General features: G+C 65.8%; 1 protein-coding gene across 1 annotated transcript; it reads right to left on the bottom strand.

The window, feature by feature from the left end:
* Positions 1-504: 504 nt before the first annotated feature.
* AHNAK2 (AHNAK nucleoprotein 2) lies at positions 505-25,944 on the bottom strand. Its single transcript, XM_076003644.1, has 8 exons — positions 25,803-25,944; positions 21,874-21,932; positions 21,666-21,764; positions 20,903-21,004; positions 19,984-20,134; positions 19,511-19,695; positions 1,365-19,351; positions 505-1,041 (listed from the first exon to the last, which is right to left on the bottom strand). Exons 4-8 carry the CDS (start codon positions 20,915-20,917, stop codon positions 783-785), a joined length of 18,597 nt encoding a protein of 6,198 aa, XP_075859759.1. The 5' UTR covers positions 20,918-21,004; positions 21,666-21,764; positions 21,874-21,932; positions 25,803-25,944; the 3' UTR covers positions 505-782.
* Between the last annotated feature and the right edge of the window lie 77 nt (positions 25,945-26,021).

Below are 26,021 nucleotides of genomic sequence, written 5' to 3'. Positions count from 1 at the left end.
CGAGGGCAGCTGGGAGGGGTGTGAGGCCCTAGGAACCCCCCACAACCTCACTCTGCTACCCACGTGGGGTCGCCTCCCGGGGCTGCCCAGAAGGAGGGCCGTGGAGATGAAGGAAGCTTCTTAGCCCAGCCCTAAACACAGCCATGGCCTGCCCTGCACTGTCCCTGCCCTGCACTGTCCCTGCCCTGCACTGTCCCTGCCCTGCACTGTCCCTGCTCTGCACTGTCCCTGCCCTGCACTGTCCCTGCTCTGCACTGCGCCCTCATCCCCGTGGGGGGGTGGGGAGGGTAGTGTGTCCCTGACGCACTGTGGACTCGGCCTGGTCTCCTTCTTCATCTCCCTCGTAGGCTCCAGCTCTGTGGAGGATCTGGACCCAGAGGTGACCAGACAAACTCTGTGATGTCCCCTGCCTGTTCTCCAGAGCAGCTGGGCAGAGGCTGGGATGTGGGGGAGCAAGGCTCTGGTGGGCTTTAGCCCCAGAACAAAAGACCCGGCAGCCTCCACCGTGGGGCACGTCACTTCCTTTATTGCCCATCCAGGGACCAGCTAAGCCCCCCTGTCTGCAGCCGGGCCGCAGCGCGTGCATTGGGGCGCAGGGGGAACCGCGCACACTGGACAGGTGCCAGCAGGTGGGTGCACACACACAGACGGCTCCCGATAGCACACTGCTGTCGCACCTCTGCCGCGTGCCCCGCCCACCGCCGCAGACTGGGCTCAGCCATCGGGCAGCCCCGGCCGTCGCGGCCTGTGTGTCGCCGCGTGAAGCATCCCGGAGCCTGCCGTCAGTGAGACGCGTGGAGGAGGAAGCGTGAGGTGAGCAGGAAGGAGGGTTTCCTGGGGCGCCCCGCACCCTGCCAGAAATCGGAAAACCACGTTTGCCAGGAAGCAGCAGCAGGACAGACGTTACCAGCAGCTACCTCCACGCCGCGGGCTCCGCAGCCCACGCAGCTCTTTCCTGGGAGAAGCAGCCATGTTCTCACGAACAGTGCGGGCAGGTCTCTTGAAGCTGCAGAGACCCCAGACGTCCCCATCATGTCACCGAGAGCCATTGAGCCGGGGGGATCCTGGCGTCCACGGAAAGTCAGGCCGTCTTCTTTGCTCCCCGGCCCGGGCTTTGGGGACCCAGGCACATCTTTGGTGGGGCGTCGGGAGGGCCATGTGGCGGGGACACACAGGCAGAGTGCGTTTTGTTTCGTTCCCAGTGCTGAGAAGCAAGGCGGACGCCACATGCCGCAGGGACGGGGAGGTCGCACCCCGCGCAGCCTCTGCCTTCTAACTCGGTCTGTCGTGTCGCCACAATGACGGGTCACACCGTGTGGCCTTCCCGTGGTTGTGGTCTGGGCGCAGAGTCATCGCCAGCCGTGTCGTCCTGCTCGTCGGGGGAGAAGCTCTCTCGGGCGTCAAAAAAGGTGACTGTTTCTTCGTGGAGTTTTTGCTCTGCCAGGTCTGCCTCCTCCTCGGTGCTTTTGCCTTTCTTGGCAGGGGCGGAGGAGAACCCTAACTTGGGGAACCGGAACCAGCCTGCCCGCTCTTGCTTTTTGGGCAGCTCCGTGTCTGGCCTTGCCTCGGGCTGTGTTTGCACAGGGGCAGGTCTCTGGACATCCTCTTTGGAATCGGCACTTGTCTCATCAACAGAAGAAGAAAAGCCAATGTTTGGAAGCCAGGACCAGAGCAGACCTGATTTCTTACTTTCTGGTTTCTCTTTCGGAGCCCTGTCTCCGTCTGCCAGCGGCGTGGTTGCATCTTGGTCGTCATCAGGGGGAAACTCCAGAATCTCTGCTGGCTCCTCATCCAAACAGCTGTCTGCAAGCTGGTGGCCAGAGTGAACTTCCAGGGTGAATGTCTGTGGTCCTGGTGTGCTGACGCTGGAGGAGATGATCTCGAATGGTTCCCCGGTGTCGGGCTGCAGCTCTCCAGGGACAAAGTCTGCTCCTGGGGAGGCTTGTGTGGGAGCCTCTTCCGACCCCTCCCGAGCCCAAGCGTCTCTTGTCACTGTGTGTGCCGTAGCTTGCGTTCGGGGCTCCGGGATTTTCACCTTTAGCAAGGAAAACCCATAAGCAGGTGTTTGAATCTTGGACGGAGGGATCTCTGACTCCCGCACAATCTGAGTGGAAAAAGCCCGGGGCGCCGAGAAGTCTGCAAACTCTGGCGTCACCCTGCTGTGTATGGTGATCTCTTGACTCTCAGCCTGAGCACCCTGGATGTGCACTCTGACCCTAGAAATTGGGGGAGCTGCCAAGGAGAGGTCGAGGTCCGTAGGCTGCTCCCCGGGGCCCCCAGCGCCTGCCGTCAGGATGCTGGCTTCCCACGGCCCCGGGCTCTCCCTGCCGAGGTCCACGCCAGCGCCCTCCGGACACCGCACCTCCCTCACGGTGGGGATGAACACGTCGGCCTCTGCGCTGGGGGCGGGGAAAGAGAACCTCGGTACCTTTAACTTGGGGAACTTGACAGTTAGCACAGAGTCTTCCCAGAGCTGATTCGTATTAACCACGGAAATCTGGGATGGCACGTCGGTACTTGAAGCTTTCAGTTTAAGAGGACCTTCCGGCTGGGAAGACCGTTTCCCTGGCAGGGTCATCTCCTCCACCCTGGCAGGGTCACACTCTCCTGGCGTGGGAAGAAGAATCCTGCCTCCTTCTGGAGGAGCCCGGCTCTCTGAGAGTCCCAGGCCAGCCGTCTTGAGTGGGAGGGAGCCTTTGGCTGGCTGGATCCTGGCCTTGGAAGAAGGGTCGGCCTCAGGCATCAGGGCTGTGCTGTCAAGATCCTGCCCGAGGACACCTGCAGACAGTTTGCTCTCAGAAGCTGTCACATCTGCCTCTGCTTCTGGGGGCCCCAGGGACACGCTGCCCTCCACCTCTGATGAAGGACCAGGGAGCTCCTTGGCTCCAGCTGCAGCCACTTTCTGCTTCCCGACCCGGCCTCTGTCCCGGGAGGAGCGCCGGAACCGGGGCATGCGGAGCGTGGGCATCTTAAACCAGCGCTCCTGAGAGTCCACGGGCGTCTCCACCGCCGCGGCTTCCTCCTCTGGACTTTCCACGGCGGGGACGTCAGCCTCTGCTTTCCTGAGGGATGGCTGGAGCGGGTCTTCTGTTGCAGGGCCTGTAGGAACCCCATAGGGCTGGCTTGCCGAGACGTCCCCAAGGCCCGTGCTGCCACCTCCAACAGACAGGGCACCTTTGGGAAGCCGCAGGTCAGCTTCAGCCTGGCTCACCTCCACCTTGGCCTTGGAAGACCTGAGATCCGGTGTGGCGAAGCCCAGGCTGGGGATGCGCACCCGGGGAAGATGGGGGATCGCGCCCAGTTCTTCTGCGGGACTTGCTATTGAACCAGTGCCCGCTCCATGGGCACTGTGGGCTCCTCCTGAAGGCTGGAAGTCACCTCCTGCTGCACTACCAGAAAGTGAGGGGTCGGAGTCCCCGGGTGGCAGGCTGCCTCTGCCCTTGGAAGCCTTCATTTTGGGAAGTGCAAGTTCTGGCGCGGCCAAGCTGGGCGTCATGGACTTTGCCTGGTCCCCGTCCTTCTCAGGAGGCACATGTGCGGGCACATCTACCCGGTACACCTGCATCCCAGGCATGGCGTCCCTCTGGCCTGGCCTTGACACTGGGATGTGTGCTGAGTCCTCCAGGCTGCGTTCTGGGCCCGCTGTGGGCTCAGACTTCTTTGGAGACCAGCTAAAGGAGGGAAGCTCTAGCTTGGGCACTTTAAATGGACTCCCTTTCCCGTCACGGTCAGCACCTTCAGCAGGGGCTCTTCCAGTAGCTGTGGCCGATGACCGTAAGGGTTCCGAGGGCTCCAGCCCGTGGGGCACAGGAAAACCTGTGCCCTGCAACTGAGGGCCCGAGGACAGGAGTCCCTCAGGAAGCTGAGGTGAGTCAGGCCCCAATGTGGGACTAAGACGAGACAGGACCGGGGCACAATCAGCCGCCAGTGGGTCTCCCTCATGACCTTCTGATTGTGGGATAGAAAACACAAACTTTGGTTTGTAGAATTTAGGGAAACTCACGTGACTATGGGAAGCGGGAATTACAGGATGAACCAGGCCAGGGCCACATTCAGAGACGGAGTCAGGAACGAGGGGACGAAAATGACGATCAACATTAGAGCTTTTCACATCCACTTGGGGGCCCGTGATGTCCACCTTAGGCATCTTGAAGCTGGGCATCCGCACCTTGGGCAGGTGGCCCTTCAGGCCGGCTCCAGACGCCTGGGCCGCCAGGTCTCCCTCGGGCAGCTGGCCCTCCGGGACCTTGACGCCCACCTGGCCAGCCTGGACCTCCAGGTCGGCGCTGGGGAGCTCAATGGTCAGGTCACTGGTCTTGAGGTCGCCCTGGACGGAGGGCAGGGACACGTCGGCCTCCACCTTGGGCGCGGACACTTCCAGCGAGGCCTCCATGGACTTGCCGGGGGCCGACACCCCGAAGGACGGCATCTTGAACTTGGGCATCTTGAACTTGCTGTCTTTGGCGGCCACGTCCTTGTCGCCCAGGGACAGGTCCCCCTCCAGCCGCACGGGCTCCAGCTTGGCACCGGGCGCCTGGACGTCCAGCTCCGCGCCGGGCACGGACACGGACACGTCCAGCTCAGGGGCCGTCACCTGCCCCTTGGGGCCTTTGAGGTCCAGTTTGGGGCCCTTGACGTCCACGTGGGGGCCCGTGATGTCCACCTTGGGCATCTTGAAGCTGGGCATCTGCACCTTGGGCAGGTGGCCCTTCAGGCCGGCTCCAGACGCCTGGGCCGCCAGGTCTCCCTCGGGCAGCTGGCCCTCCGGGACCTTGACGCCCACCTGGCCAGCCTGGACCTCCAGGTCGGCGCTGGGGAGCTCAATGGTCAGGTCACTGGTCTTGAGGTCGCCCTGGACGGAGGGCAGGGACACGTCGGCCTCCACCTTGGGCGCGGACACTTCCAGCGAGGCCTCCATGGACTTGCCGGGGGCCGACACCCCGAAGGACGGCATCTTGAACTTGGGCATCTTGAACTTGCTGTCTTTGGCGGCCACGTCCTTGTCGCCCAGGGACAGGTCCCCCTCCAGCCGCACGGGCTCCAGCTTGGCACCGGGCGCCTGGACGTCCAGCTCCGCGCCGGGCAGGGTCACGGACACGTCCAGCTCGGGGGCCGTCACCTGCCCCTTGGGGCCTTTGAGGTCCAGTTTGGGGCCCTTGACGTCCACGTGGGGGCCCTTGATGTCCACCTTGGGCATCTTGAAGCTGGGCATCTGCACCTTGGGCAGGTGGCCCTTCAGGCCGGCTCCAGACGCCTGGGCCGCCAGGTCTCCCTCGGGCAGCTGGCCCTCCGGGACCTTGACGCCCACCTGGCCAGCCTGGACCTCCAGGTCGGCGCTGGGGAGCTCAATGGTCAGGTCACTGGTCTTGAGGTCGCCCTGGACGGAGGGCAGGGACACGTCGGCCTCCACCTTGGGCGCGGACACTTCCAGCGAGGCCTCCATGGACTTGCCGGGGGCCGACACCCCGAAGGACGGCATCTTGAACTTGGGCATCTTGAACTTGCTGTCTTTGGCGGCCACGTCCTTGTCGCCCAGGGACAGGTCCCCCTCCAGCCGCACGGGCTCCAGCTTGGCACCGGGCGCCTGGACGTCCAGCTCCGCGCCGGGCAGGGTCACGGACACGTCCAGCTCGGGGGCCGTCACCTGCCCCTTGGGGCCTTTGAGGTCCAGTTTGGGGCCCTTGACGTCCACGTGGGGGCCCTTGATGTCCACCTTGGGCATCTTGAAGCTGGGCATCTGCACCTTGGGCAGGTGGCCCTTCAGGCCGGCTCCAGACGCCTGGGCCGCCAGGTCTCCCTCGGGCAGCTGGCCCTCCGGGACCTTGACGCCCACCTGGCCAGCCTGGACCTCCAGGTCGGCGCTGGGGAGCTCAATGGTCAGGTCACTGGTCTTGAGGTCGCCCTGGACGGAGGGCAGGGACACGTCGGCCTCCACCTTGGGCGCGGACACTTCCAGCGAGGCCTCCATGGACTTGCCGGGGGCCGACACCCCGAAGGACGGCATCTTGAACTTGGGCATCTTGAACTTGCTGTCTTTGGCGGCCACGTCCTTGTCGCCCAGGGACAGGTCCCCCTCCAGCCGCACGGGCTCCAGCTTGGCACCGGGCGCCTGGACGTCCAGCTCCGCGCCGGGCACGGACACGGACACGTCCAGCTCGGGGGCCGTCACCTGCCCCTTGGGGCCTTTGAGGTCCAGTTTGGGGCCCTTGACGTCCACGTGGGGGCCCTTGATGTCCACCTTGGGCATCTTGAAGCTGGGCATCTGCACCTTGGGCAGGTGGCCCTTCAGGCCGGCTCCAGACGCCTGGGCCGCCAGGTCTCCCTCGGGCAGCTGGCCCTCCGGGACCTTGACGCCCACCTGGCCAGCCTGGACCTCCAGGTCGGCGCTGGGGAGCTCAATGGTCAGGTCACTGGTCTTGAGGTCGCCCTGGACGGAGGGCAGGGACACGTCGGCCTCCACCTTGGGCGCGGACACTTCCAGCGAGGCCTCCATGGACTTGCCGGGGGCCGACACCCCGAAGGACGGCATCTTGAACTTGGGCATCTTGAACTTGCTGTCTTTGGCGGCCACGTCCTTGTCGCCCAGGGACAGGTCCCCCTCCAGCCGCACGGGCTCCAGCTTGGCACCGGGCGCCTGGACGTCCAGCTCCGCGCCGGGCAGGGTCACGGACACGTCCAGCTCGGGGGCTGTCACCTGCCCCTTGGGGCCTTTGAGGTCCAGTTTGGGGCCCTTGACGTCCACGTGGGGGCCCTTGATGTCCACCTTGGGCATCTTGAAGCTGGGCATCTGCACCTTGGGCAGGTGGCCCTTCAGGCCGGCTCCAGACGCCTGGGCCGCCAGGTCTCCCTCGGGCAGCTGGCCCTCCGGGACCTTGACGCCCACCTGGCCAGCCTGGACCTCCAGGTCGGCGCTGGGGAGCTCAATGGTCAGGTCACTGGTCTTGAGGTCGCCCTGGACGGAGGGCAGGGACACGTCGGCCTCCACCTTGGGCGCGGACACTTCCAGCGAGGCCTCCATGGACTTGCCGGGGGCCGACACCCCGAAGGACGGCATCTTGAACTTGGGCATCTTGAACTTGCTGTCTTTGGCGGCCACGTCCTTGTCGCCCAGGGACAGGTCCCCCTCCAGCCGCACGGGCTCCAGCTTGGCACCGGGCGCCTGGACGTCCAGCTCCGCGCCGGGCACGGACACGGACACGTCCAGCTCGGGGGCCGTCACCTGCCCCTTGGGGCCTTTGAGGTCCAGTTTGGGGCCCTTGACGTCCACGTGGGGGCCCTTGATGTCCACCTTGGGCATCTTGAAGCTGGGCATCTGCACCTTGGGCAGGTGGCCCTTCAGGCCGGCTCCAGACGCCTGGGCCGCCAGGTCTCCCTCGGGCAGCTGGCCCTCCGGGACCTTGACGCCCACCTGGCCAGCCTGGACCTCCAGGTCGGCGCTGGGGAGCTCAATGGTCAGGTCACTGGTCTTGAGGTCGCCCTGGACGGAGGGCAGGGACACGTCGGCCTCCACCTTGGGCGCGGACACTTCCAGCGAGGCCTCCATGGACTTGCCGGGGGCCGACACCCCGAAGGACGGCATCTTGAACTTGGGCATCTTGAACTTGCTGTCTTTGGTGGCCACGTCCTTGTCGCCCAGGGACAGGTCCCCCTCCAGCCGCACGGGCTCCAGCTTGGCACCGGGCGCCTGGACGTCCAGCTCCGCGCCGGGCAGGGTCACGGACACGCCCAGCTCGGGGGCCGTCACCTGCCCCTTGGGGCCTTTGAGGTCCAGTTTGGGGCCCTTGACGTCCACGTGGGGGCCCTTGATGTCCACCTTGGGCATCTTGAAGCTGGGCATCTGCACCTTGGGCAGGTGGCCCTTCAGGCCGGCTCCAGACGCCTGGGCCGCCAGGTCTCCCTCGGGCAGCTGGCCCTCCGGGACCTTGACGCCCACCTGGCCAGCCTGGACCTCCAGGTCGGCGCTGGGGAGCTCAATGGTCAGGTCACTGGTCTTGAGGTCGCCCTGGACGGAGGGCAGGGACACGTCGGCCTCCACCTTGGGCGCGGACACTTCCAGGGAGGCCTCCATGGACTTGCCGGGGACCGACACCCCGAAGGACGGCATCTTGAACTTGGGCATCTTGAACTTGCTGTCTTTGGCGGCCACGTCCTTGTCGCCCAGGGACAGGTCCCCCTCCAGCCGCACGGGCTCCAGCTTGGCACCGGGCGCCTGGACGTCCAGCTCCGCGCCGGGCACGGACACGGACACGTCCAGCTCAGGGGCCGTCACCTGCCCCTTGGGGCCTTTGAGGTCCAGTTTGGGGCCCTTGACGTCCACGTGGGGGCCCGTGATGTCCACCTTGGGCATCTTGAAGCTGGGCATCTGCACCTTGGGCAGGTGGCCCTTCAGGCCGGCTCCAGACGCCTGGGCCGCCAGGTCTCCCTCGGGCAGCTGGCCCTCCGGGACCTTGACGCCCACCTGGCCAGCCTGGACCTCCAGGTCGGCGCTGGGGAGCTCAATGGTCAGGTCACTGGTCTTGAGGTCGCCCTGGACGGAGGGCAGGGACACGTCGGCCTCCACCTTGGGCGCGGACACTTCCAGCGAGGCCTCCATGGACTTGCCGGGGGCCGACACCCCGAAGGACGGCATCTTGAACTTGGGCATCTTGAACTTGCTGTCTTTGGCGGCCACGTCCTTGTCGCCCAGGGACAGGTCCCCCTCCAGCCGCACGGGCTCCAGCTTGGCACCGGGCGCCTGGACGTCCAGCTCCGCGCCGGGCAGGGTCACGGACACGTCCAGCTCGGGGGCCGTCACCTGCCCCTTGGGGCCTTTGAGGTCCAGTTTGGGGCCCTTGACGTCCACGTGGGGGCCCTTGATGTCCACCTTGGGCATCTTGAAGCTGGGCATCTGCACCTTGGGCAGGTGGCCCTTCAGGCCGGCTCCAGACGCCTGGGCCGCCAGGTCTCCCTCGGGCAGCTGGCCCTCCGGGACCTTGACGCCCACCTGGCCAGCCTGGACCTCCAGGTCGGCGCTGGGGAGCTCAATGGTCAGGTCACTGGTCTTGAGGTCGCCCTGGACGGAGGGCAGGGACACGTCGGCCTCCACCTTGGGCGCGGACACTTCCAGCGAGGCCTCCATGGACTTGCCGGGGGCCGACACCCCGAAGGACGGCATCTTGAACTTGGGCATCTTGAACCTGCTGTCTTTGGCGGCCACGTCCTTGTCGCCCAGGGACAGGTCCCCCTCCAGCCGCACGGGCTCCAGCTTGGCACCGGGCGCCTGGACGTCCAGCTCCGCGCCGGGCAGGGTCACGGACACGCCCAGCTCGGGGGCCGTCACCTGCCCCTTGGGGCCTTTGAGGTCCAGTTTGGGGCCCTTGACGTCCACGTGGGGGCCCTTGATGTCCACCTTGGGCATCTTGAAGCTGGGCATCTGCACCTTGGGCAGGTGGCCCTTCAGGCCGGCTCCAGACGCCTGGGCCTCCAGGTCTCCCTCGGGCAGCTGGCCCTCCGGGACCTTGACGCCCACCTGGCCAGCCTGGACCTCCAGGTCGGCGCTGGGGAGCTCAATGGTCAGGTCACTGGTCTTGAGGTCGCCCTGGACGGAGGGCAGGGACACGTCGGCCTCCACCTTGGGCGCGGACACTTCCAGCGAGGCCTCCATGGACTTGCCGGGGGCCGACACCCCGAAGGACGGCATCTTGAACTTGGGCATCTTGAACTTGCTGTCTTTGGCGGCCACGTCCTTGTCGCCCAGGGACAGGTCCCCCTCCAGCCGCACGGGCTCCAGCTTGGCACCGGGCGCCTGGACGTCCAGCTCCGCGCCGGGCACGGACACGGACACGTCCAGCTCGGGGGCCGTCACCTGCCCCTTGGGGCCTTTGAGGTCCAGTTTGGGGCCCTTGACGTCCACGTGGGGGCCCTTGATGTCCACCTTGGGCATCTTGAAGCTGGGCATCTGCACCTTGGGCAGGTGGCCCTTCAGGCCGGCTCCAGACGCCTGGGCCGCCAGGTCTCCCTCGGGCAGCTGGCCCTCCGGGACCTTGACGCCCACCTGGCCAGCCTGGACCTCCAGGTCGGCGCTGGGGAGCTCAATGGTCAGGTCACTGGTCTTGAGGTCGCCCTGGACGGAGGGCAGGGACACGTCGGCCTCCACCTTGGGCGCGGACACTTCCAGCGAGGCCTCCATGGACTTGCCGGGGGCCGACACCCCGAAGGACGGCATCTTGAACTTGGGCATCTTGAACTTGCTGTCTTTGGCGGCCACGTCCTTGTCGCCCAGGGACAGGTCCCCCTCCAGCCGCACGGGCTCCAGCTTGGCACCGGGCGCCTGGACGTCCAGCTCCGCGCCGGGCAGGGTCACGGACACGTCCAGCTCGGGGGCTGTCACCTGCCCCTTGGGGCCTTTGAGGTCCAGTTTGGGGCCCTTGACGTCCACGTGGGGGCCCTTGATGTCCACCTTGGGCATCTTGAAGCTGGGCATCTGCACCTTGGGCAGGTGGCCCTTCAGGCCGGCTCCAGACGCCTGGGCCGCCAGGTCTCCCTCGGGCAGCTGGCCCTCCGGGACCTTGACGCCCACCTGGCCAGCCTGGACCTCCAGGTCGGCGCTGGGGAGCTCAATGGTCAGGTCACTGGTCTTGAGGTCGCCCTGGACGGAGGGCAGGGACACGTCGGCCTCCACCTTGGGCGCGGACACTTCCAGCGAGGCCTCCATGGACTTGCCGGGGGCCGACACCCCGAAGGACGGCATCTTGAACTTGGGCATCTTGAACTTGCTGTCTTTGGCGGCCACGTCCTTGTCGCCCAGGGACAGGTCCCCCTCCAGCCGCACGGGCTCCAGCTTGGCACCGGGCGCCTGGACGTCCAGCTCCGCGCCGGGCACGGACACGGACACGTCCAGCTCGGGGGCCGTCACCTGCCCCTTGGGGCCTTTGAGGTCCAGTTTGGGGCCCTTGACGTCCACGTGGGGGCCCTTGATGTCCACCTTGGGCATCTTGAAGCTGGGCATCTGCACCTTGGGCAGGTGGCCCTTCAGGCCGGCTCCAGACGCCTGGGCCGCCAGGTCTCCCTCGGGCAGCTGGCCCTCCGGGACCTTGACGCCCACCTGGCCAGCCTGGACCTCCAGGTCGGCGCTGGGGAGCTCAATGGTCAGGTCACTGGTCTTGAGGTCGCCCTGGACGGAGGGCAGGGACACGTCGGCCTCCACCTTGGGCGCGGACACTTCCAGCGAGGCCTCCATGGACTTGCCGGGGGCCGACACCCCGAAGGACGGCATCTTGAACTTGGGCATCTTGAACTTGCTGTCTTTGGTGGCCACGTCCTTGTCGCCCAGGGACAGGTCCCCCTCCAGCCGCACGGGCTCCAGCTTGGCACCGGGCGCCTGGACGTCCAGCTCCGCGCCGGGCAGGGTCACGGACACGCCCAGCTCGGGGGCCGTCACCTGCCCCTTGGGGCCTTTGAGGTCCAGTTTGGGGCCCTTGACGTCCACGTGGGGGCCCTTGATGTCCACCTTGGGCATCTTGAAGCTGGGCATCTGCACCTTGGGCAGGTGGCCCTTCAGGCCGGCTCCAGACGCCTGGGCCGCCAGGTCTCCCTCGGGCAGCTGGCCCTCCGGGACCTTGACGCCCACCTGGCCAGCCTGGACCTCCAGGTCGGCGCTGGGGAGCTCAATGGTCAGGTCACTGGTCTTGAGGTCGCCCTGGACGGAGGGCAGGGACACGTCGGCCTCCACCTTGGGCGCGGACACTTCCAGGGAGGCCTCCATGGACTTGCCGGGGACCGACACCCCGAAGGACGGCATCTTGAACTTGGGCATCTTGAACTTGCTGTCTTTGGCGGCCACGTCCTTGTCGCCCAGGGACAGGTCCCCCTCCAGCCGCACGGGCTCCAGCTTGGCACCGGGCGCCTGGACGTCCAGCTCCGCGCCGGGCACGGACACGGACACGTCCAGCTCAGGGGCCGTCACCTGCCCCTTGGGGCCTTTGAGGTCCAGTTTGGGGCCCTTGACGTCCACGTGGGGGCCCGTGATGTCCACCTTGGGCATCTTGAAGCTGGGCATCTGCACCTTGGGCAGGTGGCCCTTCAGGCCGGCTCCAGACGCCTGGGCCGCCAGGTCTCCCTCGGGCAGCTGGCCCTCCGGGACCTTGACGCCCACCTGGCCAGCCTGGACCTCCAGGTCGGCGCTGGGGAGCTCAATGGTCAGGTCACTGGTCTTGAGGTCGCCCTGGACGGAGGGCAGGGACACGTCGGCCTCCACCTTGGGCGCGGACACTTCCAGCGAGGCCTCCATGGACTTGCCGGGGGCCGACACCCCGAAGGACGGCATCTTGAACTTGGGCATCTTGAACTTGCTGTCTTTGGCGGCCACGTCCTTGTCGCCCAGGGACAGGTCCCCCTCCAGCCGCACGGGCTCCAGCTTGGCACCGGGCGCCTGGACGTCCAGCTCCGCGCCGGGCAGGGTCACGGACACGTCCAGCTCGGGGGCCGTCACCTGCCCCTTGGGGCCTTTGAGGTCCAGTTTGGGGCCCTTGACGTCCACGTGGGGGCCCTTGATGTCCACCTTGGGCATCTTGAAGCTGGGCATCTGCACCTTGGGCAGGTGGCCCTTCAGGCCGGCTCCAGACGCCTGGGCCGCCAGGTCTCCCTCGGGCAGCTGGCCCTCCGGGACCTTGACGCCCACCTGGCCAGCCTGGACCTCCAGGTCGGCGCTGGGGAGCTCAATGGTCAGGTCACTGGTCTTGAGGTCGCCCTGGACGGAGGGCAGGGACACGTCGGCCTCCACCTTGGGCGCGGACACTTCCAGCGAGGCCTCCATGGACTTGCCGGGGGCCGACACCCCGAAGGACGGCATCTTGAACTTGGGCATCTTGAACCTGCTGTCTTTGGCGGCCACGTCCTTGTCGCCCAGGGACAGGTCCCCCTCCAGCCGCACGGGCTCCAGCTTGGCACCGGGCGCCTGGACGTCCAGCTCCGCGCCGGGCAGGGTCACGGACACGCCCAGCTCGGGGGCCGTCACCTGCCCCTTGGGGCCTTTGAGGTCCAGTTTGGGGCCCTTGACGTCCACGTGGGGGCCCTTGATGTCCACCTTGGGCATCTTGAAGCTGGGCATCTGCACCTTGGGCAGGTGGCCCTTCAGGCCGGCTCCAGACGCCTGGGCCGCCAGGTCTCCCTCGGGCAGCTGGCCCTCCGGGACCTTGACGCCCACCTGGCCAGCCTGGACCTCCAGGTCGGCGCTGGGGAGCTCAATGGTCAGGTCACTGGTCTTGAGGTCGCCCTGGACGGAGGGCAGGGACACGTCGGCCTCCACCTTGGGCGCGGACACTTCCAGCGAGGCCTCCATGGACTTGCCGGGGGCCGACACCCCGAAGGACGGCATCTTGAACTTGGGCATCTTGAACTTGCTGTCTTTGGCGGCCACGTCCTTGTCGCCCAGGGACAGGTCCCCCTCCAGCCGCACGGGCTCCAGCTTGGCACCGGGCGCCTGGACGTCCAGCTCCGCGCCGGGCACGGACACGGACACGTCCAGCTCGGGGGCCGTCACCTGCCCCTTGGGGCCTTTGAGGTCCAGTTTGGGGCCCTTGACGTCCACGTGGGGGCCCTTGATGTCCACCTTGGGCATCTTGAAGCTGGGCATCTGCACCTTGGGCAGGTGGCCCTTCAGGCCGGCTCCAGACGCCTGGGCCGCCAGGTCTCCCTCGGGCAGCTGGCCCTCCGGGACCTTGACGCCCACCTGGCCAGCCTGGACCTCCAGGTCGGCGCTGGGGAGCTCAATGGTCAGGTCACTGGTCTTGAGGTCGCCCTGGACGGAGGGCAGGGACACGTCGGCCTCCACCTTGGGCGCGGACACTTCCAGCGAGGCCTCCATGGACTTGCCGGGGGCCGACACCCCGAAGGACGGCATCTTGAACTTGGGCATCTTGAACTTGCTGTCTTTGGCGGCCACGTCCTTGTCGCCCAGGGACAGGTCCCCCTCCAGCCGCACGGGCTCCAGCTTGGCACCGGGCGCCTGGACGTCCAGCTCCGCGCCGGGCACGGACACGGACACGTCCAGCTCAGGGGCCGTCACCTGCCCCTTGGGGCCTTTGAGGTCCAGTTTGGGGCCCTTGACGTCCACGTGGGGGCCCGTGATGTCCACCTTGGGCATCTTGAAGCTGGGCATCTGCACCTTGGGCAGGTGGCCCTTCAGGCCGGCTCCAGACGCCTGGGCCGCCAGGTCTCCCTCGGGCAGCTGGCCCTCCGGGACCTTGACGCCCACCTGGCCAGCCTGGACCTCCAGGTCGGCGCTGGGGAGCTCAATGGTCAGGTCACTGGTCTTGAGGTCGCCCTGGACGGAGGGCAGGGACACGTCGGCCTCCACCTTGGGCGCGGACACTTCCAGCGAGGCCTCCATGGACTTGCCGGGGGCCGACACCCCGAAGGACGGCATCTTGAACTTGGGCATCTTGAACTTGCTGTCTTTGGCGGCCACGTCCTTGTCACCCAGGGACAGGTCCCCCTCCAGCCGCACGGGCTCCAGCTTGGCACCGGGCGCCTGGACGTCCAGCTCCGCGCCGGGCAGGGTCACGGACACGTCCAGCTCGGGGGCCGTCACCTGCCCCTTGGGGCCTTTGAGGTCCAGTTTGGGGCCCTTGACGTCCACGTGGGGGCCCTTGATGTCCACCTTGGGCATCTTGAAGCTGGGCATCTGCACCTTGGGCAGGTGGCCCTTCAGGCCGGCTCCAGACGCCTGGGCCGCCAGGTCTCCCTCGGGCAGCTGGCCCTCCGGGACCTTGACGCCCACCTGGCCAGCCTGGACCTCCAGGTCGGCGCTGGGGAGCTCAATGGTCAGGTCACTGGTCTTGAGGTCGCCCTGGACGGAGGGCAGGGACACGTCGGCCTCCACCTTGGGCGCGGACACTTCCAGCGAGGCCTCCATGGACTTGCCGGGGGCCGACACCCCGAAGGACGGCATCTTGAACTTGGGCATCTTGAACTTGCTGTCTTTGGCGGCCACGTCCTTGTCGCCCAGGGACAGGTCCCCCTCCAGCCGCACGGGCTCCAGCTTGGCACCGGGCGCCTGGACGTCCAGCTCCACGCCGGGCAGGGTCACGGACACGTCCAGCTCGGGGGCCGTCACCTGCCCCTTGGGGCCTTTGAGGTCCAGTTTGGGGCCCTTGACGTCCACGTGGGGGCCCTTGATGTCCACCTTGGGCATCTTGAAGCTGGGCATCTGCACCTTGGGCAGGTGGCCCTTCAGGCCGGCTCCAGACGCCTGGGCCGCCAGGTCTCCCTCGGGCAGCTGGCCCTCCGGGACCTTGACGCCCACCTGGCCAGCCTGGACCTCCAGGTCGGCGCTGGGGAGCTCAATGGTCAGGTCACTGGTCTTGAGGTCGCCCTGGACGGAGGGCAGGGACACGTCGGCCTCCACCTTGGGCGCGGACACTTCCAGCGAGGCCTCCATGGACTTGCCGGGGGCCGACACCCCGAAGGACGGCATCTTGAACTTGGGCATCTTGAACTTGCTGTCTTTGGCGGCCACGTCCTTGTCGCCCAGGGACAGGTCCCCCTCCAGCCGCACGGGCTCCAGCTTGGCACCGGGCGCCTGGACGTCCAGCTCCGCGCCGGGCAGGGTCACGGACACGTCCAGCTCGGGGGCCGTCACCTGCCCCTTGGGGCCTTTGAGGTCCAGTTTGGGGCCCTTGACGTCCACGTGGGGGCCCTTGATGTCCACCTTGGGCATCTTGAAGCTGGGCATCTGCACCTTGGGCAGGTGGCCCTTCAGGCCGGCTCCAGACGCCTGGGCCGCCAGGTCTCCCTCGGGCAGCTGGCCCTCCGGGACCTTGACGCCCACCTGGCCAGCCTGGACCTCCAGGTCGGCGCTGGGGAGCTCAATGGTCAGGTAACTGGTCTTGAGGTCGCCCTGGACGGAGGGCAGGGACACGTCGGCCTCCACCTTGGGCGCGGACACTTCCAGCGAGGCCTCCATGGACTTGCCGGGGGCCGACACCCCGAAGGACGGCATCTTGAACTTGGGCATCTTGAACCTGCTGTCTTTGGCGGCCACGTCCTTGTCGCCCAGGGACAGGTCCCCCTCCAGCCGCACGGGCTCCAGCTTGGCACCGGGCGCCTGGACGTCCAGCTCCGCGCCGGGCACGGACACGGACACGTCCAGCTCGGGGGCCGTCACCTGCCCCTTGGGGCCTTTGAGGTCCAGTTTGGGGCCCTTGACGTCCACGTGGGGGCCCTTGATGTCCACCTTGGGCATCTTGAAGCTGGGCATCTGCACCTTGGGCAGGTGGCCCTTCAGGCCGGCTCCAGACGCCTGGGCCGCCAGGTCTCCCTCGGGCAGCTGGCCCTCCGGGACCTTTACGCCCACCTGGCCAGCCTGGACCTCCAGGTCGGCGCTGGGGAGCTCAATGGTCAGGTAACTGGTCTTGAGGTCGCCCTGGACGGAGGGCAGGGACACGTCGGCCTCCACCTTGGGCGCGGACACTTCCAGCGAGGCCTCCATGGACTTGCCGGGGGCCGACACCCCGAAGGACGGCATCTTGAACTTGGGCATCTTGAACTTGCTGTCTTTGGCGGCCACGTCCTTGTCGCCCAGGGACAGGTCCCCCTCCAGCCGCACGGGCTCCAGCTTGGCACCGGGCGCCTGGACGTCCAGCTCCGCGCCGGGCAGGGTCACGGACACGTCCAGCTCGGGGGCAGTCACCTGCCCCTTGGGGCCTTTGAGGTCCAGTTTGGGGCCCTTGACGTCCACGTGGGGGCCCTTGATGTCCACCTTGGGCATCTTGAAGCTGGGCATCTGCACCTTGGGCAGGTGGCCCTTCAGGCCGGCTCCAGACGCCTGGGCCGCCAGGTCTCCCTCGGGCAGCTGGCCCTCCGGGACCTTGACGCCCACCTGGCCAGCCTGGACCTCCAGGTCGGCGCTGGGGAGCTCAATGGTCAGGTCACTGGTCTTGAGGTCGCCCTGGACGGAGGGCAGGGACACGTCGGCCTCCACCTTGGGCGCGGACACTTCCAGCGAGGCCTCCATGGACTTGCCGGGGGCCGACACCCCGAAGGACGGCATCTTGAACTTGGGCATCTTGAACTTGCTGTCTTTGGCGGCCACGTCCTTGTCGCCCAGGGACAGGTCCCCCTCCAGCCGCACGGGCTCCAGCTTGGCACCGGGCGCCTGGACGTCCAGCTCCGCGCCGGGCAGGGTCACGGACACGTCCAGCTCGGGGGCCGTCACCTGCCCCTTGGGGCCTTTGAGGTCCAGTTTGGGGCCCTTGACGTCCACGTGGGGGCCCTTGATGTCCACCTTGGGCATCTTGAAGCTGGGCATCTGCACCTTGGGCAGGTGGCCCTTCAGGCCGGCTCCAGACGCCTGGGCCGCCAGGTCTCCCTCGGGCAGCTGGCCCTCCGGGACCTTGACGCCTACCTGGCCAGCCTGGACCTCCAGGTCGGCGCTGGGGAGCTCAATGGTCAGGTCACTGGTCTTGAGGTCGCCCTGGACGGAGGGCAGGGACACGTCGGCCTCCACCTTGGGCGCGGACACTTCCAGCGAGGCCTCCATGGACTTGCCGGGGGCCGACACCCCGAAGGACGGCATCTTGAACTTGGGCATCTTGAACTTGCTGTCTTTGGCGGCCACGTCCTTGTCGCCCAGGGACAGGTCCCCCTCCAGCCGCACGGGCTCCAGCTTGGCACCGGGCGCCTGGACGTCCAGCTCCGCGCCGGGCAGGGTCACGGACACGTCCAGCTCAGGGGCCGTCACCTGCCCCTTGGGGCCTTTGAGGTCCAGTTTGGGGCCCTTGACGTCCACGTGGGGGCCCTTGATGTCCACCTTGGGCATCTTGAAGCTGGGCATCTGCACCTTGGGCAGGTGGCCCTTCAGGCCGGCTCCAGACGCCTGGGCCGCCAGGTCTCCCTCGGGCAGCTGGCCCTCCGGGACCTTGACGCCCACCTGGCCAGCCTGGACCTCCAGGTCGGCGCTGGGGAGCTCAATGGTCAGGTCACTGGTCTTGAGGTCGCCCTGGACGGAGGGCAGGGACACGTCGGCCTCCACCTTGGGCGCGGACACTTCCAGCGAGGCCTCCATGGACTTGCCGGGGGCCGACACCCCGAAGGACGGCATCTTGAACTTGGGCATCTTGAACCTGCTGTCTTTTGCTGCCAATTGTTTTTCTTCCAATACTATTTCTTCTTTTATTCTTTCTTTTTCTTGTGTTTGTTCTATAATTTTTATTGTTTTATTGTCCACTGAAATATATTCAGTGTCTTTCTCTTCTCCCTCCTTTGTTTTTTCTCTGACCCTTGGGGTTCCCATTCTTGCGATTTTGTCTTCTTCCTTGGCTTTTTCTCTTGTTTCCGTCATCCTCACTGCCTTTGGCTCTTTACTCGGTGACCATCCAAAGGAAGGCATTTTGAACTTCGCCCCTTTTATTTTTTCTTCTCTTCCCTCCTTGTTGGTGCCATTCTCCTGTCTCTCTTCTGTGGTCTGTTCTCCTGGTCTCCTGGGTCGTCCTGCCCCCTCGTGGCTTGGCACTGCCTGTGTGGGTTCCGTGGCTGCCAGGCTTTCTGTTCTTCCTGCTCTTTCAACCTCGGGGCCAGGGCCCTCTGTAGAGTACATGCCCTGGCCTTGGGTCGCCTCTGGGGCAGCAATGCTTGTTTCTTTCTCTAGCACACTTTCTTTGGAAAATGCAAATTTGGGTGTCTTCAAATCCTGTATTCGCACCTTGATGTCTGTTGGGCAGATGTGGCTGCTGCCTCTATCTGTTGAGTCCTGCAGGGACAGTCTTGCAATGCCTATCTCCAGGCTCTGCACTCCCTGTCCTTCCCTCTCCTGACTCGTCCTGGCTTTCCTCTGTGGCAGAGCCTCCCCCTGGGCCATCTCCTCCTTGGTCCTCTGGAGTCTGGCCGCGGGGCCTGCATGTCCACTGGGGCCTTTCATAGCATCTGTGGACTGCTGCATGCTCTGAGCCTCTTGCACCTGTGCTTCCCCCTCCTGCCTCCTGGAGTACCAGGCAGCCCCAGTTTCCTCCCGGCTGCCATCCCCGGGCCCGGATCCGGTCCTGAATCTGAGGTTCAGGAACCTGCTCCTGCGCTGGCTACCTGGCCCTGGCTCCTGTTGCTGGTGCTCAGCTGCATGCTGGCCCTCCGTGTCTGTGCTCGTGGGGGACACATCGGGCCTGTCCCCGCGGTCGTGGGCCTCCGAAGAGCTGTGTGACCTCCGGGGTCCCGGCAGCCGCTTGCCCTTTATTGCTTGGAATTTGGGCCAGGAGAACCTGTCCCTCTGGGACCGCCTGCCTCTCCCCACCCGGGGCTTGTCAATGAGTCTCTCTCGGTCCCCATCTCCTTCCAGCGTCTTCGTGGGAGTCTCTTTGCTTTCGTCAGCGACAGCCTCATCCTGAAACACAGGGAGAGGGGACTTGGTGCCAGTACAGGAAGCCTGGGCCCCTGGCTCAGGGAGAGAGCGGTGGGCGTCCTGGCCCCATCCCAGCTTCAGCCACGCACTGAAGCCAGCTGGGGCGCCCCGCCAGGCATGGCAGTTCACCTGGCGGCTCACCTGCTTCTCCTTGCCCTTTGGGCCGCGCTGGGTACCGCTGATCGCCCAGTCTTCATCCTCACAGGCAGGGAGTTTCCGTTTGATTTTGAACTGAACTTTATATGGTTCTGAATACTGAAGGATTTTGAGAGCATCTTCGTATTTAATGTTGTCAAAGAATACGGTGGCGCTGAGCAGCTGGTCCCCTGGACGGAAAAGGAGCAGGCGGCCTCAGTGCCCCTTTGCCCTCACTGGGGAGGAGGCTGCGGGGGACACCACAAAGGGGGTGCTGCCCCATGAGGCCCGCAGCTCCCCCACCAAGCACCTGAGCGGGTGGAGGCGTCACCCCGTCCCACGAGTGTGCAGAGCTGGGTCCCCAGTCTGGCCGCAGCTGGGCAGAGAGGTGACACGGGCATCCCCAGCTCCAGGTGTGGCCCCCCAGTGCCGCCCGTGCTGGCCGGGACAGCGGGCCCAGGGGTGGACTGGCCACGCACCTTCTCTCAAGCTGAAGAGCTTGGCGGCAGAGGAGTCCTTCAGCACCTGCTTGACAAAGATACCCTGGTCCCCGCCGCCCGTGACACTGTAGCCGCTGGCTCCCGCCTCCACCTCTGTCTTCAATGTCACCTCTGTGGCTTCCTGCACGGACTGGGGAAGAAGCACATCAGGGCCGTGGTGAGCGTGTGCCTGTCCCACCACGGCCTCGCTGCTGGGGCCTGTGTCTCCTGAGCATGGGGACCCCACCTTCCTGCCCAGCACCCCAGGCAACTCAGAGCAGGGGTGGGGCACCAGGCACAGGCAGCCTTAGGTGGCAGCCGTCTCCTCTGCCCACCCCTGCCCTGCCAGGACGTCGGGCAGAGCGGCTCTGCTCTCCCCCACAGGCACAGCTCTCCCTCCCGCTGCCTGTCTCCACAAGTGCCGGAGCACCGACTGCACGCAGGCCACCTGGCGCTGAAACCAGGGAGGGACACAGGCGCCAAGGAGCTGCCAGCCAGACCTCAGACAGATGGGGCCTCGGCGTCCAGAAGAGCTGCTGGACAGTTGGGGCCACCAAGGGAAGACCAGGCTGCTTTGGTGGCAGTACGCCCTCCTCACCAGGCGCTGCAGAGTCTAGCGCCTGCCCTGGCCACGTGGCCTGGTGCTGCCTTGCCCCTTCATGCCCTGGCCGGAGCCGGCAGACACAGCGTTTCCCTCGTGCAGACGAGAAAACAAGGTCATGCACCCGGGTCCACCTGGCCAGGAGTCTGGCTCTTCATCGCAGGGGCAGAGTCCCCGCCCCTCCCCAGGCCTCACGAGGGGGACAAGAACGCCGCCAGCCTCCTAGCTCCTCCCCTTCCTGCTCTGGGCCCGGGCTTTCTGGCAGGAGCCCGTGTGCAGGGGCATGCCTCGCTGACCCTCAGCTCCTGCTGTACCCACCTCCGGACGACTCATCCTGAAAAATGTCCGCGAGTCCCCTGAGTCCCACTTCCACCAGGATCTCCGTCTCCCTGCGGGGACGTGCCGGCTCGGGGCGTCTTCCTGCGGTTGCAAGTGCTGATAGTTACACACTGCACACGCCCGGGGCGGGGGGCGCAGGTAGGCTGGCACTGGGCCAGGAGACCTCAGCTCAGAGGGGCCCAGACCCTCCGAGGCGCAGCTGTGCGGGGAGGGTCTGTGTCCCTCCAGAGCCTTCCACCAGGGAGAGGCAGCTCTCGGCCCTCCGGCTTCCACACAGGGCCCGGCCCGCGGCTCCCACGCTACACCCCAGCAGCTGGAATCTTGTATGGGGGAGATAAGAAGGAAAAGCTCTCCTTTCCAGAGGTAGCCACGGGGCCCGTGTCTCCCCACCAAAGACAGCGTGCGTGTCACACGGGTGCAAGTGCGCACACATCCCGTGTCCTGGAAAAGCCCCACACAGGAGCAGGGCGTCCGCTGTCCGCCAGTACACGTGTGCTCCTGTACTGCGGGCCTCTCCCTCTTGCTGTGTCCTGGCCAGCTGCAGGGAGAGAGGCCCGGGGATACGGAGCAGTCCGCGGGAAGGCGAGAGGGGCTCAGCTGTAGTCCAGTGGGCCTGGGGGCAGTGTGGCCACACAGACGCATGCGGCAGCTGCGCCTACAGGGTGACGCGGGAGGAGCTGCGATGCCCAGGACCCCACACCTGGGCCTCCCCCAGTCCGTGGGCTCTGCCTGGCAGGCTTACCTGGGGCCCAAAGTCGGCACCCTCAGTTGTGCATTCGTAGACAGGTGAGGACCCCTGAGGCCGCGGCCGAAGGATCTCATCCACAGGCCCCTCAGTCACCTGGCAGGAGGAGAAACCAAGTCACTTCCAGCCACTCAGGCTCTCCCAGGGCCCGGGAAAGGGGGGCAGGGCACGAGGCAGACACGCGGGCTCCCTGGGCCTCACTCACGGAACGGTCATCCTCGGTTTCTGCATCTGGCTCCTCGGGCTGTAGCTGCCGGCCAGACACTGTAGAGAGAGTGGCTGTCAGTGCTGACATGCAGGTGGGAGGGCCACATGGGGGACCTAGGGGCAGGGACCCAGGGGCGTGTGTGCCCGTGGGGGTGTGGAGTCCTGTCCTGCACACTGGACTTGACAGCAAATGCAGGGTGCACAAGAGCCACGGCCACTGGGCTAGGGAGGCTGTGACAGGACAGAGAGCAGCGAGTTGGGACAGATTTAGTCGCAGAAATTTACTAAACAGACACAAACAATAGCCACACCCTGGGTGATAAGAATCCAGAGTTGCTATTATGCCTTATCTAAAATGCCCAGCATTTAACAAGAAATCACAAGTCATACAACAAACAAGAATATATGATCCACACTGAGAAATGAAACGACTACTAGAATCTGTCTGTAAACATCTGCAGGTGTTAGATTTAATAGACTTCGAAGTAACTCTTATCAGTTTGTTCAAAACACTAAAAGTGGACTGGCGCAGTGGCTCACGCCTGTAATCCTACCACTCTGGGAGGCCAAGGTGGGCGGATCATTTGAGCTCAGGAGTTCGAGATTCAGCCTGAGCAAGAGCGAGACCCCATCTCTACTAAAGCTAGACCACAACTATCCCTGGCCCTGCCTGGGGCTCCAGCCTCCCAGACCCTGCAGGGGCGGGCAGCCGGTGGGAGGAGAGGGAGGGGACCAGGAAGGGAGGGGATTCTGGGCCAGGGCCGCCCACCACTAAGCCTGCTCCCTGTGGTGGAGGCCAAGGGCAGTGGCAGTGGCCGGTGAGCCCACTCTCTGGGCCTCAGTGTCCTCTCCTTTCAGCCCAGACCCTCACACTCAACCCCAAGGTGGGTAAAGTGAGAAAACTGAGGGTGGAGAGGGAAGCTACTTGCCCAGGGGAGCCCAGCCATTAGGGGTAGGGCTGGGACTACAGTCCTGGTGCCCTGTGCCAGTTGGGGGCACAGGGAAGGGTCTCTGGCCTGCAGCTGTGCCCCAGCCTGCAGTGAGGCTGGGCTGTCAGGGACAGGGATGAGGGGCTCCTCTGGGCCACCCTCCCCGCCCTCCCCACCCAGCACCCCCAGGCGGCTCCTCGGCTCCTCCCAGTCCCAGCCAGACAGCAGAACTCCAGCCCAGTGAGGCTCCTCCAAGCAGGGTCCCATGCAGGGGCGCAGCCACTAGTGTGCAGGGTGGTGGGGGAGGCCTCACAGTTGCGTAGGGACCTGCCCCGGCCCTGAGAGGCTGCACCCCAAGTCTGCTCCAGGGGAGTCTGCTGGGTGCCAAGGCCGCAGTGGACACACCCTGCCTTGGGAACCCGCGTGGGGGAGGGAGGGAGGGAGGGAAGCCCGCCTGTTCCCGCCGGCCCGCGTGCCTGGTCCTGCCAGCAGCCCACACAGGCCAGGCCCACCTGTCAGCCATCACTCCAGCAGCTGCCGTCCCTGCGCCGTGGTGGGAAGAGCAGAGGCCCAGGGCAACGCCCGGCGTACCTGTGGCCACACGGCTGGGGCGTCAGGACGCAGGAACAGGAAGGGGGACATCCTGACCGCAGCGGCATGGGGCAGCCCTGCCAGCCTCTGCCCACACCCCTGGGCTGAGAGAAGGGAGCCCCAGTGTCCCCATCCAGAGTCCCCCACAAAGAGCACTATCCTCCCAGACCCCAAGTCTCAAGGGAGCCCCACCTGGGCCAGAGAGTATAGCCCCACCCCCAAGCTGCCTCCTCCCAGACAGGCTCTGCCAACAGCCCAGCACTGAGCACGGTCACTTGAGTAATGACACCAGTTGTTGACAGTCACCAAAGCCCCACTTTACAGAGGATGTGGAGGTGACACACCTGAGTCAGGCCCTGCAGGTACCTGGTGGCTGCAGGTACCTGGTGCTTCCCCAAACACCCTGGGGGTGGACATGACCTCCAGCGCCCCGACTGGTCCGTCCTGCCCCTTCCACAAGGCCTCAGACACCTCTGTTAACGCCTCACCCCTGCAGGGGCCAGCCTGCACCCTGGGAGGGACCCCCTGGCACTCCAGGGTGGGTGGAGGTAGCTGAGGCCTGCCTCTGGTCCAGAAAACTGGCATTCCCAGAAACTGGAATATTCTTGGGGGAGGCCTTAGCAGCTGGGGCCTCCGCAAGGCTTGGAGGAGGGGCAGATGCTGGCCTGGGGGATGGCGGGGAGAAGGACACAGACAGGGAAGGGCAAGGAGGGACTTCCAGCTGGGGTGACTCCCCCCACAAGCCACCAGCCAAATGGAGGATCTTGGGGGTCCAGAGTAGGGCACAGGACGGATGGGGGGAGGGGTATTTTGCTTAAACAAAACCCAAGTTTGCATCCAAACTGGCACCCTCAGGGCCCAGCTCCAGCCTCCAGGCAGGACCAGGCATGGTGGACATGTTTGCATGTCACCAGGGCAATGGGGTTCTTAGGGACACGGAGGATGGCAGGGAGGAGTTTTGTACGAGACTAGGTGGGGCTGTCGGACCCCCAGTGGCCTGAGAGGTCCATCCTGGGTGGGCAGCACAGCCCACTCCACATCTGCGGGGGTGTACACACGTGAGTGCTCACAGGACACGCGTGCCCGTGCATGGGGACATGTGTGGACTTGACTGGGCCTCTCCCTCTCTCTCTGAGCACCAGCGGACAACCCCAGTGAGGCCCTGGCTGGGGGAGCCTTGTGGGTCCCTGCCTCGTGGGGTGGGCCCGGGGCCCACGGCACACACAGCCTCACACGCAAGTTCAGCTCAGCCCGCTCGGGAGCTGCACGAGGAGTCATGGGACCTTCAGACTTTCCTGGGCGACGCCCACGGGCGCTGGAGGGCCTGCCCACTCCCTCCCGATGCTGCTCCAGATAGCTCGGGATGATGGGGCAGAGCCAGCTGCCTCTGCCTCCCAGCTCCAGAAGGGTGGGGAGCCCGGCCAGCTGCAGTTACAAGGGGGTTCACCTCACCCCCTCCCGAAACAACCCCCATAGCTCCCTCTGCCGTCCTCAGGTCAGCCAGGCCTGGAAGCCTCTCTGTGCCGCGCTGCTCCAGCCTCCCTTCTGCCTCTGGACAAACTCTCCGACTGGGCGTGGACACCCTGCTGTGGCTTCTGGACACTGCCTAGTCCCTGCCCCCAGAACACTCTGCTCACTAAACACCCAGCCTGGCACACAGTAGGTGTACAGGATATGCCAGTGCAGGGAGTGGATGAGGAAAAGGTGTGAGAACACTGGTCAGATCTCCTGGAAAGGAGTAAGTCCAGCCCCCTCAGGTGGGCCCGGTCACTGGGGAGGGGGACAGCGGGCGGGCCTGGCTCACCTTCTGCACCTGAGGCCCACAGTGCCAGGGGACTCAGGGGCTAAAAGGAGCAGCTCTCCCACGTCCATCCCAGCCAGGTCGGGTCAGCTCATGCCTGTTCCTCTGGGCTGCCAGCCCAGCACCCCAGATGCCAGGGACGGGGTGACCCCATGACTGGGTAGCCCACTGCCCCAGGCCCCCAGAGCCCCCTGGGTGCCTCCGGGAAAGTACACCTGGATCTGCTCGGAGTGCCCTCCACAGCCACCCAGGAACCCCGTGCACCACCAGGACAGGGTACACCAACTGAGGTCCCCTCCCCAGGCCACAGGCCCAACCTGGGGCTCGCAGGTCCTGGGGCTGAAAAGCCATTCAGGGGCCCTTGGCATTAGCCTCCCCCATGGCCCAGGCTTCCTTGAAACAAGAGCCACTGTCCCCACCTGCCCAGGGCCAGGCAGCCCCAGAGTCTAGCCACACACCTTGCATGCCCGGGGCTCAGCCGACACTGCGCTGGAGCCACCATGAACTGACACCCCTGCCCTCAACATCAGAAGGGCTAAGGGGAGGCCCAGCCCCGCTATGCCCCTCCAGCGGCCCTCGCTGGCTGCCTGCCCGGCCCCCACAGACCTGCTGAGAGCTGAGGTGGGCAGGTGCCCCAGGGCTGGTCCAGGAAGGAGACCAGGTGCAGGGGCAGGTCCAGAAGACAGCACAGCTTACTGAGGAGGCCGGAGGACGCTCTCCAGGCAGACTGGCCCCACCGGGAAGGTCCCCAGCTGGCCGCCTCCCTCCAGCCCCACCCATCTCTACCATCCCGCCCTCCCTGGGAGCCCTGCCAGGATCCCCACG

The sequence above is a fragment of the Microcebus murinus genome, chromosome 6, assembly GCF_040939455.1.
Source record: "Microcebus murinus isolate Inina chromosome 6, M.murinus_Inina_mat1.0, whole genome shotgun sequence".
NCBI lineage: Eukaryota > Metazoa > Chordata > Mammalia > Primates > Cheirogaleidae > Microcebus > Microcebus murinus.
This window is presented reverse-complemented; position numbering and strand designations above follow the sequence as displayed.

Coding starts and splice junctions, on each gene's coding strand:
- AHNAK2 (XM_076003644.1), bottom strand. Junction 19,352..19,510: donor CAAAGGGCAAGGAGAAGCAG/GTGAGCCGCCAG, acceptor CCTGTGTTTCAG/GATGAGGCTGTCGCTGACGA. Junction 1,042..1,364: donor TCCCCCGACGAGCAGGACGA/CACGGCTGGCGA, acceptor CTCAATGGCTCT/CGGTGACATGATGGGGACGT.